We start from the raw sequence: 21,688 nt of genomic DNA, 5'->3' as shown, positions 1-21,688 counted from the left end.
AGTCCTGAGTTGTGCAGGGACTGCACACACGTTTGTTTGTGCAGCTCTCTGCACAAGCGTTTGCAGCCCTGCACAGCGAATCCCCCCTCCCCTGTGGGCGGCGATTACCTGGTTGCAGCAGTGCAAAAAATAGCCTGTATGCGACCAGGTCTGAATTAGGCCCAGAGTCTGACAAGAAATGTTCTTCTCCGCTAACGTGCACCTATAAGACAGGAGATGTGTTGTTTTAAAAATGTAGGGTAAGACTTGTGGCCTAATTCAGATGGCAGTGTTGCGGCGGCATTTTCAGGGCACGGTACAGACAACGCAGGCGTTTCCAGACCTTGCGTGGTGGCTGCCTGACGTCACACGCAGACGCTGTGGCCAAAAACTTGGCATGGAGCTACTCGACAGGTGTGAAAGCAGGGGCAGGACCCGGCATGCATGGCGGACTATCCCTGTGCTGGGCGTCCCCCCTGCATATCAAAGATTGTGATCGTAGGTGTGCGTTTTTTCACACATCTACGATCAGGTCTGAATTTGGCCCTTGGTATCCACCATCTGACAGCTGGGGAGTTTCTCTGTGAGAAAAGCTCCAAAAAAATCTCAGTTAGAAATGTTTCTAAAAATTCTCCACTTTTTTTTAATAGAATTTCCAAGAATTGTGCTCCACTAAACTAGACATAGCAGTGTGCCAACTCTGTACGTAGCAAGATTCATCTCTCCGCCCTACTCCTCCAGCCGGGCGCTGCAGTATTCCTCTCCTCTGTAAATGCTGTCATCTTGCTCTGTAATCCTAATGGCTTTGGCATTGCACTTACTTAATTCAAAGCACAGGTTCTATGTGTTCCTTACACATGAGATTATGCACCAAACAGAGGAAAAGCGTAAACTACTGTATATGAAATAGGGTTGGTTACATGAAATAGGGTGGTTATAAAGGCACATCACAGTAATGCTACAAACCTATGTTATGGCATGACGGTGTGTTTAGTTGCGGGAAACTGACCTCAGTCGGAACTGTTACAACACAAAGAGGTTTTGATAACAGAATGTGTTTAACTAAAGTCATGAAAGTTGAAAAGTATTCAGAAAATAATCCTATCTTCTGTCTGTTCCAGCGGAACTCGGTGACTACGATCCATATAAAAACATAGCAGGTTATGTGTCGGAGTATCGCTTTGTACCTGACCAGAAGGAAGAGCTGGAAGAGGCCATTGAGCGAATACATAAAACATTAATGTAAGCATTTAAACATCTCATTGTTATGCATTGTGTTGTACGGTGATCAGAAAGCTTCAGGTGATTAAAATGTAAGTAAACTGAAAAATGGCAATCAGACTACAAACAATAAACTCACAGGGATGGTAAGAGAGTAATTACAAGTATAACATGGAATTAAATTAGAAGCGAATTAAAGCAAGGTCATTAATGAGTGTTCATATGCTTGTATATACACTGTTCCATAGTGTAATGTATTTTCAAATATATTCATATACATTCTAAAACCAATTGACAATTATATTTGCTGTTCTTTTTCTATTTAGTCCTACTCAGTGATTCTCTTTTTATTTCGTCCTACTTAGTGATCTTGTATATAGAAGTATGAAAGCCCTGTAACACGACATACTGCACCTGAACATTTTACAGCCTTAGCGACTTCTGTGTAACCTTGGCATCCTTACCTAGGCTTTGCCTGCATAATGGCCCTAACAGATACACTCTAGTGTTCTGGATTTATTGGGCTTTAGCAGTCATGTGTGTAAAACATGTTAATGTGTTGACACAAGTTTATTAGGAGAAAGGTCATTACTTCCCCCAAGCTTTCTAGATGTAGTGGATGAAAACAGCTGGATTTGTTTTAGGTTGGAATTTATTATGATTCTATGTTATGTATCCTAGTCTTAAACTTATAGAAGGCCTCTACTACTATCCACAGTACATGCAGGATGTTTTGTATTCAGCACCCACTTGTCTATAGTTTAGCTACAATTTGAGAGTAGAGCAGGCATTCCCAACCACGGTCCTCAAGGCACACTAAGGGCTGTAACACACACTCCGGTTTTTCCCGGATGGCAAAAAGCCGGACAAACTTTGTCCGGCTTTTTGCCATCCGTGAGAAACCGGCAGTGTCTGTCACACAGGACGGCTTTGAGCCGTGTGTGATGCTGTGCGCATGCGCAGCATCAGACACGGCTTCAGAAAAAACCGTTGTGTGTGAAAGCTCCCCTTCACACACATGGTTTACTGGCTCCAAAGACGGCCCGGCGGCCGCCCGGCCGCCGGACCTTCCAGTGGTGAGACCCGGCTGCAATCCGGCAGCCGGGCCGGGGCCGTGCAGTGTGAAGAGACCCTAGCCCTCACACTGTTAACTACAATGCCGGCACGGGAAAAAGCCGTCCGGCTTTTTCCCGGCCGGCAAAAACCGGGTAGTGTGTTTTAGCCCTAACAGTGCAGGTTTTAGTGATATCCAGACTTGAGCACAGGTGACTTAATTAGTAGCTCAGTTATTTTGATTTAACCATCTATGCTGCAGACTGGATATCACTAAAACCTGCGCTGTTAGTGTGCCTTGGGGACCGTGGTTGGGAATGCCTGGAGTAGAGTAACACAAATGTGACAATTTTGGAGAAATACACAACATACAAATGAGCATTGGAACCAATCAGAAGATTTCTGCATCTGACTAGTGCTCCCACTGATACGCACCCTATACAGCCATTTTCAAATTGTGAAATTAAATGTTCTGTGACTTGTGGTAATGCATCCTTAGACATATAAGACATACAACTTACAGATACAGACATCTTATGATCTGAACTAATATTTGTAGATAAGCAGCCTAGCAATACATTAGAAAATAGACTACATTCTTAGTGACGTTAACATCAATTCACTCATTCAACCATTGATTCATTGGTAACCAGGAAAATTATGTCCTCCATGCTATGTCTCTGGTGTGCTTTAGTCCCAGTTTATTCACATTGAAAATATTGAACACTTTTCTATAATAAGTGATTCATTGGTAAAACCAAGTTGTTTCTGTGGTAAAACCAAGTTGTTTCTGTTTAAACCTACAGTACATACAGTGGTTGCAGAACTATTGTCCAGTTCCAGTAGTTTATGTGCTTGTGTTAGGCTGGCGGAAGACTAGTGTGAGGCTGACTAATCTCTGCCACTGTTAGAAGTTTAAACAGGCAGAATTGGACGTCTGACATAATATCCATCATTGCATGTAGCTATGTGCTCACCTCAGAGTCACCTTTTTCTTTGATGTGTGTTCACCTTGGGATAGTGTATATCAGTTGTGTACCCTAGATCTTTTATCCAGTGCTTTTCTGATTATTACTAATAATAGCTAATTTGATGAAAGTTCACTTTCTGACTTATCTTATAAAACACTGTCAGCCAGATAATATTAGTGGCTAAGGGGTTTGGGAAACATATTTTCTGTCGATAACATCATAATTTTTTGTCTGGTCAAATTGCAATTTAAATTTTTTGAAAGGGACGACAAATGTAAAATGACAGCTGTTATTTCATATAAAACAGTATAATTATATAATTTAATAAGCAAATCTGCCTGTAAGAAGCATAGTTATAGGAAAACAATGTTTGTATACAGTAGTATTTTTGTGAAAATGCAAACTATATGGATATTGTACGTTACCAAGGAGATCTGTAGCCATTATTTATTTGTATTATTTATTATCTTTTATTTTTGTAGTAACACATATTATACACAGAGGTGCATACACATGCATGCACACATATATATAGAGCCAGTTATTTTAAAGTCATTGGGGTGTGAGATGAAACGTACACGTCACAGAAATGAGAGATTATCTGTATTATCTACAGACTTATTTTTTACATCAGAATTTGTCTGTTATAACTTAAGTGATGATATCAGAATCCACTTTTTGAACAGGTATATACATGGGATTCAATCCCCTAAAGCAGGGATGTGGAACCTTTGGCCCTCCAGCTGTTTTTGAACTACACATACCAGCATGCCCTGCTACAGTTTTGCTATTTGGCCATGCTACACCTGTTGCAGTGCATGCTGTGATGTGTAGTTCAACAACAGCTGGAGGGTCAAAGGTTCCCCACCTCTGCCCTAAAGGGACAACAGATTTCTCTGTATTACAAATGACACACAGATTGTCACAGACAGTATTTTTATTGTGAACCAGTAGACTCTTAGGGGGGATTACCCAGCGCTTTCTTAAACTCAACATGTCTAAGACTGAGCTGATCATCTTTCCACCCTCCCGCACAACCTCACCTCCCACAATCTCATTATCCATTGATGTCATGACTATCTCCTCTAGCCCCCAGGTACACTCTCTTGGCGTAATCCTTGACTCCTCCCTCTCCTTCAAACCACACATTCAGCACCTCTCACAAACCTGTAATTTTCATCTCAAAAACATTTCCAGAGTCAGACCTTTTCTCACCCAGGATGCCACTAAGATCATTATTCACTCACTGATTATTTCCAGACTGGATTACTGTAATCTCCTCCTAACTGGCCTCCCTGACAATTACCTCTCTCCACTCCAATCTATCCTCAATGCTGCTGCCCGGCTCATCTTCCTCACCAAACGCACTACGTCCACCTCCCCTCTCCTACAAGCCCTTCACTGGCTTCCCTTCCCTTTCAGAATCCAATTCAAACTTCTCACACTCACTTACAAAGCCCTCACCCAACTCCTCTCCCAGTTACATCTCTGACCTTATCTCCCCTTACTCTCCCACCCGTCCTCTTCGCTCTGCTAATGCACGCCGACTCTCCTGTCTTCTGATTACTACCTCCCACTCTTATCTCCAAGATTTTTCACTTGCTGCTCCCTGTGCTATGGAAGCTACAAGTTTACACAGATGATATATAGTTACCTAATAGTTGACTTTCAATAAGTCTGTACCTATGAATCATTAATAAGGGTCAGCTTTTATGGATTACAGACCCTCTCATTCAAATAACATAGGTCATCTGTGATGTTTCTTCCACACTGGGAGGACCATCAATGTGACATGTTCTATTTTTGATCCATCCGTTGCTTGTACTATTAGCATTTATTGACCATACGCCAAGGTATAGCTGGCAGGTTTTGAGCTAGGGGAAGTATAAAGCACTGGCTTCTGAGCAGTGTCTTACACATATTTATCAAAGGGCAAAAAGCCAGCAGAAGTGCATGTTAGCACCATCTAATTTTGGTGAAATTCTATGTTACAGTGTTTTCCTGGACATCACTGTAACGTAGCATTTCGTATGCAGATACAGCGCACTCGCACACAGAATATAGGCATGCCGCATATAATTTTAATCAGCATAAGTTGCGTGTGCATCCTATTTGCATAGTGATGCGTATAAAATGCATTTTTTTTGTAAAAAAATGACGCCCGATGTTAGCAAAGGTGCCCAGGAACTGACAGCCAGGCATCTCTCGATCTCTCTGTGCATGCACAATGCTAAAATGCCTTAAAAATAAACATGCCTTCTGTGCCTTCTGGGTTCCCTTCCCCCAACCAAAGCCAGCATGAGCCATTCATTTACATACAGTAGTGTACTGGCCATGTTGTGTTTGTCATATGCTAAGCAGTACACCCAGTCTGTGAAATCACAAGTGTCACAGGGGGTGGGATTAGGGGTGGGGGAGGCTGCCTATTAAAGCAATGGGGAGGCCCTGGAAGAGGTACAGTAAACTCAGTCTCTTAAAGATAACACTCTTGTAATTTGTAAAGCCATACTTGCATTGTATATCTGTGTAAAAAGTAGCACCGACAGCTTTTTTTGTAATTTCCCAAAACAAATTCTGTCATGTTTTGAATACAGACTCAGACATGCACACAGATATACAGTCAAAATTATAAAAAAAAGCTGTGAATGCTACTTTTTACACAGACATACAAGTTTGACTTTTCAAATGATGAGAGTTTTATCTTTATGAGACTGAGTTTACCATTGCATTAACAGGCAGCCTCCCCCACCCCCAATCCCACCTCCTTGAGACTTGTGATATCACTTAATGGGTGTACTGCTTTGTAAAACACAACATAGCCGCTACACTACTGTATGTAAATGAATGGATCATGCTGTCATTAACTAAGCAGTACACCCAGTCTGTGAAATTACAATTCTCATGGAGGATGGTTTTGGGGGTGGGGGAGTTTGCCTATTAAAGCAATAGAGAGGCCCAGGAAGCAGTACAATAAACTCAGTCTCATAAATATAAGACTGTCGTAACTTGAAAAGCCACACTTGTATATCTGTATATGAAACACGACAGAGCTTGTTTTGGGAAAATTAGAAAAAAAACAACTGTATGCTACTTTTTACACAGATATACAATACAAGTGTCCTTTACGGCAATCGAACCCTAGCGCTCACTATGCCAAGAGAAACACGGAGACAGGTAACTGACACCTGCAGTTACATAGTGATGTCACGCATTGTAATTTTTTAGTGCTGTGTGTCCCAACTCTATCAATGATTGTAATATTTTTTCTCTAACGTCCTAGTGGATGCTGGGAACTCCGTAAGGACCATGGGGAATAGCGGGCTCCGAAGGAGGCGGGGCACTCTAGAAAGATTTATGACTACCTGGTGTGCACTGGCTCCTCCCACTATGACCCTCCTCCAAGCCTCAGTTAGATTTCGTGCCCGGCCGAGGTTGGATGCACACTAGGGGCTCTCCTGAGCCCTTAGAAAGAAAGTATAGTTTTAGGTTTTTTATTTTCAGTGAGACCTGCTGGCAACAGGCTCACTGCAGCGAGGGACTAAGGGGAGAAGAAGCGAACTCGCCTGCTTGCAGCCGGATTGGGCTTCTTAGGCTACTGGACACCATTAGCTCCAGAGGGATCGACCGCAGGCCCAGTCCTTGGTGTTCGGTCCCGGAGCCGCGCCGCCGTCCCCCTTACAGAGCCAGAAGCAAGAAGAGGTCCGGAAAAACGGCGGCAGAAGACATCAGTCTTCACCAAGGTAGCGCACAGCACTGCAGCTGTGCGCCATTGCTCCTCATGCACACTTCACACTCCGGTCACTGAGGGTGCAGGGCGCTGGGGGGGGGGGCGCCCTGAGCTGCAATAAAAACACCTTGGCTGGCAAAAATACCACAATATATAGCCCCAGAGGCTATATATGTGGAAAATACCCCTGCCAGAATCCAGAAAAAAGCGGGAGAATAGGCCGCGGAAAAGGGGCGGAGCTATCTCCCTCAGACACACTGGCGCCATTTCTCCTTCACAGGATAATGATGTGGAGGCGGAGCAGATGCCTTTAGAAGGGATGTCACCCCCTGCGGGACAGACACCTGAGTGGATGGGCTTATGGAAAGTAATGAGTGCACGTATAGACTCCTTATATAAAAAAATCGACGACATGCCAAATGTGGGACAGCCGACTTCTCAGCTCGTGCCTGCCCAGGCGTCGCATGGGTCGTCAGGGGCTCTAAAACGCCCGCTACCTCAAGCAGACCCAGATGTCGACACTGATACTGACACCAGTGTCGACGACGATGAGTCAAATCTGATGCCCACTAAGGCCATTCACTGCATGATTGAGGCAATGAAAGAGGTGTTAAACATTTCTGATATAACTACAGGTACCACTAAAAAGGGTATTATGTTTGGAGAGAAAAAACTACCCGTAGTTTTTCCCCCATCAGATGAATTAAATGAAGTATGTGAAGAAGCGTGGGCTTTCCCTGATAAAAAATTGGTAATTCCTAAGAAGGTACTAATGGCGTTCCCTTTCCCGCCAGAGGATAGGTCACGTTGGGAAACACCCCCTAGAGTGGATAAAGCGCTCACACGTTTGTCTAAAAAGGTGGCACTACCGTCTCCGGATACGGCCGCCCTCAAGGAACCTGCTGATAGAAAGCAGGAGGCGATCCTGAAGTCTGTATATACACACACAGGCATTATACTTAGGCCAGCTTGGATGTGCAGTGCTGCCACTGCGTGGTCAGATAAACTGTCAGAAAATATTGACACATTAGACAGAGACACGATCCTGTTAACCATAGACCATATAAAAGACTCAGTCTTATATATGAGAGATGCACAGAGGGAAATCTGCCGGCTGGCATCTAAAGTAAGTGCATTGTCCATTTCTGCTAGGAGAGGCTTATGGACTCGCCAGTGGACAGGAGATGCGGATTCAAAAAAGCACATGGAAGTGTTACCATATAAGGGTGAGGAATTATTTGGGGATGGTCTCTCGGACCTAGTTTCCACAGCAACGTCTGGGAAGTCAGCATTTTTACCCCATGTCCCCTCACAGCCTAAGAAGGCGCCGTTTTATAAGGTTCAGTCCTTTCGGACCCAGAAAAACAGGCGTGGAAAAGGCGGGTCTTTTCTGTCCAGAGGCAGAGGTAGGGGAAAAAGGCTGCAACAAACTGCAGGTTCCCAGGAGCAAAAGTCCTCCCCCGCTTCTTCTTCCAAGTCCGCCGCATGACGGTGGGGCTCCACAGGCGGAGCCAGGTACGGTGGGGGGTCGCCTCAAAAATTTCAGCGATCAGTGGGTTCGCTCACAGGTGGATCCCTGGATCCTGCAAATAGTATCTCAGGGGTACAAGCTGGAATTCGAGGCGTCCCCACCCCACCGGTTCCTAAAATCTGCCTTGCCGATTGCTCCCTCAGACAGGGAGGCGGTGCTAGCGGCAATTCACAAGCTGTATTCCCAGCAGGTGATAATCAAGGTACCCCTACTTCAACAAGGCCGGGGTTATTATTCCACACTATTTGTGGTACCGAAACCGGACGGTTCGGTGAGACCCATTCTAAATTTGAAATCCTTGAACACATACATAAAGAAATTCAAGTCCAAGATGGAATCGCTCAGGGCGGTTATTGCAAGCCTGGACGAGGGGGATTACATGGTATCCCTGGACATCAAGGATGCTTACTTGCATGTCCCCATTTACCATCCTCACCAGGAGTACCTCAGATTTGTGGTACAGGATTGCCATTACCAATTTCAGACGCTGCCGTTTGGACTGTCCACGGCACCGAGGGTATTTACCAAGGTTATGGCGGAAATGATGATACTCCTTCGAAGAAAGGGAGTTTTAATTATCCCGTACTTGGACGATCTCCTAATAAAAGCGAGGTCCAAGGAACAGTTGTTGGTGGGAGTAGCACTATCTCAGGAAGTGCTGCACCAGCACGGCTGGATTCTGAATATCCCAAAGTCACAGCTGGTTCCGACGACACGGCTACTGTTCCTGGGTATGATTCTGGATACAGTCCAGAGAAAAGTGTTTCTCCCAGAGGAGAAAGCCAGGGAGTTGTCATCTCTAGTCAGAGACCTCCTGAAACCAAAACAGGTATCAGTGCATCACTGCACGCGGGTCCTGGGAAAGATGGTGGCTTCTTACGAAGCAATTCCCTTCGGCAGGTTCCATGCCAGAATCTTTCAGTGGGACCTGTTGGACCAGTGGTCCGGATCGCATCTTCAGATGCATCGCTTAATAACCCTGTCTCCAAGAACCAGGGTGTCTCTACTGTGGTGGCTGCAGAGTGCCCATCTTCTAGAGGGCCACAGGTTCGGCATACAGGACTGGGTCCTGGTGACCACGGATGCCAGCCTTCGAGGCTGGGGGGCAGTCACACAGGGAAGAAACTTCCAAGGACTATGGTCGAGTCAGGAGACTTCCCTTCACATAAATATTCTGGAACTAAGGGCCATCTACAATGCCCTAAGTCAAGCAAAATCCCTGCTCCTACACCAACCGGTGCTGATCCAGTCAGACAACATCACGGCAGTCGCCCATGTAAATCGACACGGCGGCACAAGAAGCAGGATGGCGATGGCAGAAGCCACAAGAATTCTCCGATGGGCGGAGAATCATGTACTAGCACTGTCAGCAGTGTTCATTCCGGGAGTGGACAACTGGGAAGCAGACTTCCTCAGCAGACACGACCTCCACCCGGGAGAGTGGGGACTTCACCCAGAAGTCTTCCAGATGCTGGTAAACCGTTGGGAAAAACCACAGGTGGACATGATGGCGTCCCGTCTCAACAAAAAGTTAAAAAGATATTGCGCCAGGTCAAGGGACCCTCAGGCGATAGCTGTGGACGCTCTAGTGACACCGTGGGTGTACCAGTCGGTTTATGTGTTCCCTCCTCTGCCTCTCGTTCCAAAGGTATTGAGAATAATAAGAAAGCGAGGAGTAAACACGATTCTCGTGGTTCCGGATTGGCCAAGACGAGCGTGGTACCCGGAACTTCAAGAGATGCTCTCAGAGGACCCGTGGCCTCTACCGCTCAGACAGGACCTGATACAACAGGGGCCCTGTCTGTTCCAAGACTTACCGCGGCTGCGTTTGACGGCATGGCGGTTAAACACCGGATCCTAAAGGAAAAGGGTACTCCGGAAGAAGTCATTCCTACGCTTATTAAGGCCAGGAAAGATGTTACGGCAACGCATTATCACCGCATATGGCGAAAATATGTTGCATGGTGCGAGGCCAATAAGGCCCCAACAGAGGAATTTCAACTAGGTCGATTTCTGCATTTCCTGCAAGAAGGAGTGGATATGGGCCTAAAACTAGGCTCCATTAAAGTACAGATCTCGGCTCTGTCGATTTTCTTTCAAAAAGAACTAGCTTCAGTACCTGAAGTTCAGACTTTTGTAAAAGGAGTGCTGCATATTCAGCCCCCGTTTGTGCCTCCAGTGGCACCTTGGGATCTCAACGTGATGTTGAGTTTCTTAAAATCACATTGGTTTGAGCCACTTTAAACCGTGGATCTGAAATATCTCACGTGGAAAGTGGTCATGTTATTAGCCTTGGCTTCAGCCAGGCGAGTGTCAGAATTGGCGGCTTTATCATGTAAAAGCCCTTATCTGATTTTCCATATGGATAGGGCAGAGTTGAGGACTCGTCCCCAATTTCTCCCTAAGGTGGTGTCAGCGTTTCACCTGAACCAGCCTATTGTGGTGCCGGCGGCTACTAGTGAATTGGAGGACTCCAAGTTGCTAGACGTTGTCAGGGCCCTGAAAATATATGTTTCCAGGACGGTTGGAGTCAGAAAATCTGACTCGCTGTTTATCCTGTATGCACCCAACAAACTGGGTGCTCCTGCTTCTAAGCAGTCTATTGCTCGCTGGATTTGTAGTACAATTCAGCTTGCACATTCTGTGGCAGGCATACCACAGCCAAAATCTGTAAAGGCCCATTCCACAAGGAAGGTGGGCTCATCTTGGGCGGCTGCCCGAGGGGTCTCGGCTTTACAACTTTGCCGAGCAGCTACTTGGTCAGGGGCAAATACGTTTGCAAAATTCTACAAATTTGATACCCTGGCTGAGGAGGACCTTGAGTTCTCTCATTCGGTGCTACAGAGTCATCCGCACTCTCCCGCCCATTTGGGAGCTTTGGTATAATCCCCATGGTCCTTACGGAGTTCCCAGCATCCACTAGGACGTTAGAGAAAATAAGAATTTACTCACCGGTAATTCTATTTCTCGTAGTCCGTAGTGGATGCTGGGCGCCCATCCCAAGTGTGGATTGTCTGCAATACTTGTATATAGTTATTGTTAACTAAAGGGTTATTGTTGAGCCATCTGTTGAGAGGCTCAGTTGTTTTCATACTGTCAAACTGGATATAGTATCACAAGTTGTACGGTGTGATTGGTGTGTCTGGTAAGAGTCTTACCCGGGATTCTAAATCCTTCCTTATTATGTCTGCTCGTCCGGGCACGGTGTCCTAACTGAGGCATGGAGGAGGGTCATAGTGGGAGGAGCCAGTGCACACCAGGTAGTCATAAATCTTTCTAGAGTGCCCAGCCTCCTTCGGAGCCCGCTATTCCCCATGGTCCTTACGGAGTTCCCAGCATCCACTACGGACTACGAGAAATAGAATTACCGGTGAGTAAATTCTTATTATTCACATTTTACACAGCGCACCAGTGGAGCTTTCAGTGTAATGCATGTTGTCACTGGTGCCTGCCGTTCAGGTGATTTCGTACTCCGTCCTGCAGTATTATTGTATTAAAAAAGAACTACATCATTTACTGTGCACTGGTCCACTTGTCAGGGCTTACTAGTGTACAGTATGCTGTAGTTACTTATTTATTCGCTGCTACTGTAGTTTTTATTAGTTGAACAATCGCCACCCAGTGGTACAGCTGTGTATTGCATGCGGTGGATCTTCTTGCACCTTATCACGCCTTACTTTGTCTACCTGCGGTGTTTGTATGGAGCTTCTCGAAAGCCTGTATGGCACAGCAGCAGCAATAATGAGCGTAGCTACATCTGTATGCAACAGGGTAGACTCACCAGGAGGTATAAAACAAATAATTGAGGATCTAGGTCGACTAGAGGAATGGTCAATAGCGTGGCAACTATTAATTTAATGCCAAAAAATGCAAAAGCATGCACTTGGGTCTCAGAAATCCAAAGGCTAAATATAGCTTTAACGGCACTATAATGGTAACTACTGAGGTGAAAAGTGATCTTGGTGTCACTATTTCATGTGACTTAAAGGCAGGTAAACAATGAAACATAGCAATGAGAAAACAGAAAATTATATAACCAGATCATGGTGATAGTACATAACATTCTTAATACTATCACAATGTTAGGGACCCATGTGATGAAGTCACCTGGCCGCGGTACATGGGCCCGCATATTTGCACAAATGTGTGCTAAGAACGTCAATTATACTCCATGTTAATTGTGAGGGTTTATTTAAATTATTTTTTACTATCAGTGTTCTTAGTGCTAAGAGTGTGCATCTGCATCTCTCTTCCTCCAGCATAGTATTAGAAGCCTCAGCATGATAGCACCTCTTGATATCTTTAGTAATAGGATGTGCAGTCCAGGCCCCCCTTTTTCCATGGTAGTTTCCAGGGCCGGTGCAAGGTTTCTCGACGCCCTAGGCAAAACTTCAGCATGCTGCCCCCTCCTTCATTCCCAAACCACACACCAGTACCTACTATCCAGCCCCTCAGGTGAAAGTCTGGAGGTGACATCTTAGAAGTTCAAACGCCATAGTCTGCGTTAAGTTAAACAAGGATGCATCTCTCACAGTTATCCTTAATTTTATGATAAGCAGACCCCCCAGATCATAGCGTCCTAGGCAGTTGCCTTATGATAGATCCGACCCTGTTCCAACTGCTTTGTCTGTAATTACCCAGCTTTGTTCTATCACTGTTTGTAAAGTGCAACAGAATATAAGAAACTGTTGTCGTTAATAATAATAATAATAATAATAATAATAACAACTTGCATTGTCACAGAAGTAGGCGGACAGTGTAGTGTCTGCCTACTTTTGCATGCCGAGGGGGCGGAGCGTACAGACAGGAAGTTGCAGCGCAGCCCGTATTCCACGCCATACAACTCTGACAAGTAGCTGGCCTCTACTACAGCTGTCTAGCGGTGGCACCACAAACGGCTATATATATATATATATATATACACACACACACACAGTGGTTGAAATGGAAATTTTGAAGTGGGGGTATGCAAAATTCAAGGACGTAATTATGCGCTCCAGAAAAGGGAGCGTAGTCACCCAAAAAGGGGGTGTGGTCACCCAAAAAGGGGGCATGACCAGTGTAGTAGAACCCCTTATACTATCTAGTACTGGTGCCCCTTTCACCTTATAGCACACGGTAGGAGCCGAAACTCACATTGTAGCACACTGAATGAGCCGAAACTCACCTTGTAGCACACTGAAGGAGCCGAAATTCACATTGTAGCACACGGTAGGAGCCGAAACTCACATTATAGCACACTGAATGAGCCGAAACTCACCTTGTAGCACACTGAATGGGGTAAATTTACTAAGATTCGTAATTTCCGAAAAAAGGTCAAAGTTCAATCACGAATGACATCGACAGTGTAAAACTGCAACTTTTTGAATTGATTACGATGGATTTACTAAGCTGTCGTATTCGTGTTTTTCTTTTCTTCCGATGTCGATGTCATTCGTTTTTTTTTACCTAATTTTACGGCAGTGATTAGCAAAACACTGCCGCTTTTTTTTACAATCAATCTCGGCCGGATCTGTGTGATCCGTGCTGGGGTTCTTTTTTTTTTTTTTTTTTAATTAAACAATGTAAAATCCCCAAAAAAAATGCGTGGGGTCCCCCCTCCTAAGCATAACCAGCCTCAGGCTCTTTGAGCCGATCCTGGTTGCAGAAAAATGGGGAAAAAAATGACAGGGGTTCCCCCATATTTAAGCAACCAGCATCGGGCTCTGCGCCTGGTCCTGGTCCCAAAAATACGGGGGACAAAAAGAGTAGGGGTCCCCCGTATTTTTAAAACCAGCACCGGGCTCCACTAGCTGGACAGATAATGCCACAGCCGGGGGTCACTTTTATACAGCGCCCTGCGGCCGTGGCATCAAAAATCCAACTAGTCACCCCTGGCCGGGGTACCCTGGGGGAGTGGGAACCCCTTCAATCAAGGGGTCCCCCCCCCCCAGCCACCCAAGGGCCAGGGGTGAAGCCCGAGGCTGTCCCCCCCCATCCAATGGGCTGCGGATGGGAGGGCTGATAGCCTTTGTTGTAAAATAAAAGATATTGTTTTTAGTAGCAGTACTACAAGTCCCAGCAAGCCTCCCCCGCATGCTGGTACTTGGAGAACCACAAGTACCAGCATGCGGCGGAAAAACGGGCCCGCTGGTACCTGTAGTACTACCACTAAAAAAATACCCCAAAAAACACAAGACACACACACCGTGAAAGTATAATTTTATTACATACATACACACATACATACATACTTACCTTATGTTCCCACGCAGGTCGGTCCTCTTCTCCAGTAGAATCCAAGGGGTACCTGTTGAATAAATTATACTCACGAGATCCAGGGGTCCAGGCTCCTCGGCAAATCCAGGGATAATCCACGTACTTGAATAAAACAAAAAAATGGTTGCCCGACCACGAACTGAAAGGTGACCCATGTTTGCACATGGGTCACCTTCCCACGAATGCCAGAAACCCACTTTGCCTTCTGGCTAAGTGGGTTTCTTCAGCCAATCAGGGAGTGCCACGTTGTAGCACTCTCCTGATCGGCTGTGTGCTCTTGTCTTCACTGACAGGCGGCACACGGCAGTGTTACAATGTAGCGCCTATGCGCTACATTGTAACCAATGATGGGAACTTTCTGCCCTGCGGTTGACCTAAAGTGACGTCACCGCTGAGCAGAAAGTTCCCATCATTGGTTACAATGTAGCGCATAGGCGCTACATTGTAACACTGCCGCGTGCTGCCTGTCAGTGAGGACAGCAGCACACAGCTGATCAGGAGAGTGCTACAACGTCGCACTCCCTGATTGGCTGAAGAAACCCACTTAGCCAGAAGGCAAAGTGGGTTTCTGGCATTCGTGGGAAGGTGACCCATGTGCAAACATGGGTCACCTTTCAGTTCGTGGTCGGGCAACCGTTTTTTTGTTTTATTCAAGTACGTGGATTATCCCTGGATTTGCCGAGGAGCCTGGACCCCTGGATCTCGTGAGTAGAATTTATTCAACAGGTACCCCTTGGATTCTACTGGAGAAGAGGACCGACCTGCGTGGGAACATAAGGTAAGTATGTATGTATGTGTGTATGTATGTAATAAAATTATACTTTCACGGTGTGTGTGTCTTGTGTTTTTTTGGGTATTTTTTTAGTGGTAGTACTACAGGTACCAGCGGGCCCGTTTTTCCGCCGCATGCTGGTACTTGTGGTTCTCCAAGTACAAGCATGCGGGGGAGGCTTGCTGGGACTTGTAGTACTGCTACTAAAAACAATATCTTTTATTTTACAACAAAGGCTATCAGCCCTCCCATCCGCAGCCCATTGGATGGGGGGGGACAGCCTCGGGCTTCACCCCTGGCCCTTGGGTGGCTGGGGGGGGGGGACCCCTTGATTGAAGGGGTCCCCACTCCCCCAGGGTACCCCGGCCAGGGGTGACTAGTTGGATTTTTGATGCCACGGCCGCAGGGCGCTGTATAAAAGTGACCCCCGGCTGTGGCATTATCTGTCCAGCTAGTGGAGCCCGGTGCTGGTTTTAAAAATACGGGGGACCCCTACTCTTTTTGTCCCCCGTATTTTTGGGACCAGGACCAGGCGCAGAGCCCGATGCTGGTTGCTTAAATATGGGGGAACCCCTGTCATTTTTTTCCCCATATTTCTGCAACCAGGATCGGCTCAAAGAGCCCGAGGCTGGTTATGCTTAGGAGGGGGGACCCCACGCAATTTTTTTTAACAACAAAAAACACTTTCCCACCCCTTCCCATTGATATACATGCACGGATCTCATGGATCCCTGCATGCATCTCAAATCACGAATAAAAAAAGCAGGTCTGTTTTTTTTTAGGACTTTTTTGCGAATTGTAATTTTTCACGGCAGTGTTTTGTGTTTTTTTGCTTAGTAAATGACCGAGATTCGTATCTAAACAGGCGTAATTTGACCGATGGTGTATTCATTCGTAATTTTTTACCTGAACTAGCAAAAAATTACGAATGCCCTCATCACTGCCGTGATTAGTGTTTAGTAAATGACCGAGATTGACCGAGATGACACTTTGATGAAAAAACGGCATCTCGGTCAAAATCGGGAGCTTAGTAAATATACCCCAATGAGCCGAAATTCACATTGTAGCACACAGAATGAGCCGAAATTTACATTGTAGCACACAGAATGAGCCGAAATTTACATTGTAACACACTGAATGAGCCGAAACTCACATTGTAGCACAATGAATGAGCCGAAATTCACATTGTAGCACACTGAATGAGCCGAAATTCACATTGTAGCACACTAAATGAGCTGACATTCACATTGTAGCACACTGACTGTGTAGAAATTCACATTGTAGCACACTGAATGAGCCGAAATTCACATTGTAGCACACTGAATGAGCCGAAATTCACATTATAGCACACAGAATGAGCCGAAATTTACATTGTAACACACTGAATGAGCCGAAACTCACATTGTAGCACACTGAATGAGCCGAAATTCAGATTGTAGCACACTGTATGAGCTGAAATTCACATTGTAGCACACTGAATGAGCCGAAATTCACATTGTAGCACAATGAATGAGCCGAAATTCATATTGTAGCACACTGAATGAGCCAAAATTCACCTTGTAGCACACTGAATGAGCCGAAACTCACATTGTAGCACACTGAATGAGCCGAAATTCACATTGTAGCACACTGAATGAGCCGAAATTCACCTTGTAGCACACTGAATGAGCCGAAATTCACATTGTAGCACACTGAATGAGCAGAAATTCACCTTGTAGCACACTGAATGAGCCGAAATTCACATTGTAGCACACTGAATGAGCCGAAATTCACATTGTAGCACACTGAATGAGCTGACAGTCACATTGTAGCACACTGAATGAGCCGAAATTCACATTGTAGTACACTGAATGAGCCGAAATTCACATTAGAGCACACTGAATGAGCCGAAATTCACATTGTAGCACACTGAATGAGCCGAAATTCACCTTGTAGCACACTGAATGAGCAGAAATTCACCTTGTAGTACACTGAATGAGCCGAAACTCACATTTGTAGCACACTGAATGAGCTGAAATTGTGACAGCAGGGACAGCCAGAGTGACGACAGGGAGTGAGAGAGAGTGACGACAGGGAGAGAGAGAGAGTGACAAAAGGGAGAGAGGAAGAGTGACGACAGGGAGAGAGAGAGTGACGACAGGGAGAGAGAGAGTGACGACAGGGAGAGAGAGAGTGATGACAGTGACGACAGGTAGAGAGAGTGACGACAGGGTGAAACGACAGTAACGACAGGGAGAAAGAGTGACGACAGGGAGAGAGAGTGACGACAGTGTGAAACGACAGTAACGACAGGGAGAGAGAGTGACGACAGGGAGCGAGAGTGACGACAGTGACAACAGGGAGAGAGAGTGACGACAGTGAGAGAGAGTGACGACAGTAACGACAGGGAGAGAGCGTGACGACAGGGAGAGAGAGTGATGACAGGGAGAGAAAGTGACGACAGTGAGAGAGAGTGGCGACAGTAACGACAGGGAGAGAGCGTGACGACAGGGAGAGTGACGACAGGGAGAGAGAGTGATGACAGTGACGACAGGGAGAGAGAGTGACGACAGGGAGAAAGAGTGCGACAGGGAGAGAGAGTGACAACAGGGAGAGAGAGTGACAATAGTGACAGCAGGGAGAGAGAGAGTTATGACAGTGACAGCTGGGAGAGAGAGAGTGACAGTAGGGACAGGGACGGTAACGACTTGGAGAGAGGTGACAGCAGTGAACATTACCTCATTTGTTGCTGGCGGCGGTGAACGGTGGGCTGCTGGCGGCGGTGAGCAGTGGGCTGCTGGTGGCGGGCGGCTGGTGGCTGGCGGTGAGCGGCGTATGGTGGGTCGCTTGCGGCGGCGAGCGGCAGTGAGCTGGTGCAGCGCTCTACACAGTCGCCGGCAGCCGCGCAGGGATGGGGAGCAACATGTGCAGCAGGATGGCCACTTCCCTCGCCTCCTGCTGCACTTTCAGTTCCTCGTTTCCGGGTCAGTGGAAGAAGTGGCGGTATACCATACCGCCGTATATCGCCCCACTTCGACTACTGTATATATATATATATATATATATATATACCCGCACATACATACAGATGATTACCTGATCGGCCACAGCTGGGCTTCCTCCCCCGGGCACTGGCATCAACCAGTCCGTGCAGCGGGAACGCTGCTCCGTCCCTGCCATGATGTCTTCAGAGAACGTCCAGCCAACCAGGCCGCACTTTAAAATTAAAGTCTCTGAGTGCCGCCAACTTGTTCACATGTCAAGGGTTTTTAACTCCTGGAAGGCAACGGAGCTGGTGTGCCCTCCTAGGACTTGTAGAGGTCCAGTATATGTAAAAAAAAAAAAAAAAATCTGGCAGCACTCCACAGACTTACAAACAAAGTAATCAGCATCCTTCATTCTTACAGTGTATAATATATATATATACACACACACACACACACACACACACAGTATGTGTGTGTGTGTGTGTGTGTGTGTGTGTGTTCTGTGTGTATATATATATATATATATATATATATATATATATATATATTACAGACCCTCCAACATGACCCGCCCCACTAGGTACAAAATGCTCTGTTTCTGGACTTCCCTCTTAATTTATGATTTCCATCACCTGTGTTGAACTAGTTGAATGATAGGAAAGCTGTTTCTTCACAGGTGATGGCAATAATAAATTAAGAGGGAAATCCAGAAACAGAGCATTTTGTACCTAGTGGGGCGGGTCATGTTGGAGGGTATGATATTATACTTGCCTACCTGACCCTCCCCATGAGGGAGAAAATGCTCTGTTCCTGGACTTTCCTGGTAATGTATGATTGCCATCACCTGTGGTGAAACACCTTTCTTATCAATTAACTAGCTCACCACAGGTGATGGCAATCATACATTACCAGGAAAGTACAGGAACAGAGCATTTTCTCCCTCATGGAGAGGGTCAGGTAGGCAAGTATGATATATATACACACATATATATATATATATATAAATATTATACATTGTAAGTCTGTGGAGTGCTGCCTGATTTTCTTTCAACATATATTGGTCCTCCACAAGTCCTTGGAGGGCACAGCAGCAAGATATATATATATATATATATTACAGTAGACTCTTTCGCCCTTCCTGCGGGGCATGCGATCACAGGGCGGGCGGGAAGTATTGCGAGCGAGCGCGCGGGGGGGGGGGGGGTCGCGGAGTGTCGGGGGGAGTGTTGTGATATGCAATCACGGGGGGGGGGGGGGAGAGGATGTAATACTATATGTGCGGGATGCAATCGCGGGGGCAGGGGGGAGAGGATGTAATACCATATGTGCGGGATGCAACCGCGGGGGGGGGGGGGGGGGGGTAGAGGATACTGTGTGTGCGGGTTGTAATCACAGGGGGGGGGGTGTTCAGAGAGGATAACATATGCTAACAGTGGGAGGGTATCATGCAGGGAGACATTACGGCACTCTGTTGCTGTGGTGTGGTGCGGGGAGGTCGGATGTTGTCGCGGTGGGAGCAGTGCCAGGGCGGGATGTATAATTGTACTTCACAAAACTTACTTTACGCGAGCACCTTCAGTGCTTCCGGGCAGCCGCGGCATCTCTGCTGTTCTAATAAAGGAAGAGGAGCTCAGCAGCTAAGGCAAGCATTTTTCGGCAGCATGTGGTACCGCCCTCCAATGGACTCCGCCCATAGGCAGCTGCCTAAAGCTGCCTAGTGGTAGCGCCGGCCCTGGTAGTTTCCTATCAAGGTATCTTTGAGAGTCAGCAATAATAATATTAATGAACATAAATAAAGATATTATTAACTACCCCACAAATAGCGGCATTTACACTTCCGGTCTTCAGGGGATCTCCACCTTGAGAAAGACACCCTAAGGTGTTGAAGCATGTTGGAGGAGTGAAAGGAGATATATTTGCCACTACACACCAGCCAGGTACAGAATGTTTTTAGCAGAAGCAATACCCGGGTTCCATCTTCATTTCCTGATATTTCTGTGATTCACCATCTTATGTTTCTGGTACGGAGGCACGTCTCTCCTTTATTTTATTTGTATATTAAAATGTGTTTTATACTTAACCATGAGGAATCTCATTCTGTTTCAATTCCATGGTAACGCATGAGGATTCAAAAGAAACTTTGATGTGTCTGCAAAATCCAATCTTGATGTAAGCTAATGTGTAAGCATTTACGTTACCTTGCACACATAGGTGTTGTTTAGTTCAGCAGGGCACCCCCAGACATACATTGATAGGAACTACCACACCTGTTATACAGTGTATGCAAGCACAATTGTGAGACTCTTTATCGGGTGTAGTATGAGTGGCCGGCGTCCGGGATCCCGGGGACCAGCATACCGGCGCCAGGATCCCGACTGCCGGCATACCGACAGCTGGGCGAGCTCTAATGAGCCCGTTGCGGGCTTGCTGCGCTCGCCACACTGCAGGCGCGGTGTCGCGCTATCACGCTATTTATTCTCCTTCCAGGGAGGTCGTGGACCCCCAAGAGGGAGAATATGTGTCGGCATGCTGGCGGCCAGGAACCCGGTGCCGGTATGCTAGTCGCCAGAATCCCGGCCGGCGGTATACTGAAGACCACCCTCTTTATCCATTCATCACACTAAGGGTGTCAGAAACTGGTTCGGCCGGGCTGTTCTCACCCTCCTTTTCAGTATCTAAAATCATGTGCTGCTAATTAAGGCTTGAATGATATACTTTTTATATAAAACCACTGAGGGTCTATTGTGGTCATATATCATGTCAAAGAAAGATTCGACATAACAGGAGCAACTTTGGCTAGCCTTTTCTTTCATCATAGCAATGAGAAAGGCAAGTCAGATGCTTGGTTGCAAAGGGAGGACAATCAGTAGCAGGAAAAAATTAGTTATAATGCCACCAGGTCATTGGTGCGGCCTCATCTAGACTACTGTGTTCAGTTCTGGAGGCCATATCTTCAGAAGGATATAAATAAATTAGTGAGCATACAAAGAAGGACAACTAAAATGTCCACAAAAAGAAAGCCCAGAAAGACTAAAATATCTTAACAGTTAGTTTGGAGCAGAGAAGGGAAAGGGAACATGATAGAAACTTTCAAATATATCAAGGGTTTTAGTTAGGTACAAGAGGAAGACATTCTTCAATAGAAGAGGAGTATTAGAACACGAGGACATGCACTGAAACTGGAGGGAGGGAGAAATTTGAGGAAAAATG

The 21,688-nt window shown here is 46.1% G+C and overlaps 1 protein-coding gene across 5 annotated transcripts in view; it reads left to right on the top strand.

The window, feature by feature from the left end:
* EPB41L4A (erythrocyte membrane protein band 4.1 like 4A) overlaps positions 1-21,688 on the top strand; it is a 419,914-nt gene that overhangs the window by 202,272 nt on the left and 195,954 nt on the right. For all 5 annotated transcript variants that reach the window (XM_063964124.1, XM_063964123.1, XM_063964121.1 and 2 more), the window contains one exon: positions 1,101-1,221. In XM_063964124.1, coding sequence (XP_063820194.1) covers positions 1,101-1,221 — 121 coding nt within the window. The remainder of the gene's footprint in view (positions 1-1,100; positions 1,222-21,688) is intronic.

Source organism: Pseudophryne corroboree, chromosome 1 (assembly GCF_028390025.1).
Source record: "Pseudophryne corroboree isolate aPseCor3 chromosome 1, aPseCor3.hap2, whole genome shotgun sequence".
NCBI classification, from domain to species: Eukaryota; Metazoa; Chordata; class Amphibia; order Anura; family Myobatrachidae; genus Pseudophryne; species Pseudophryne corroboree.
The sequence above is the reverse complement of the archived record's forward strand: the minus strand, read 5'-3'. Positions and strand labels throughout refer to the sequence as shown.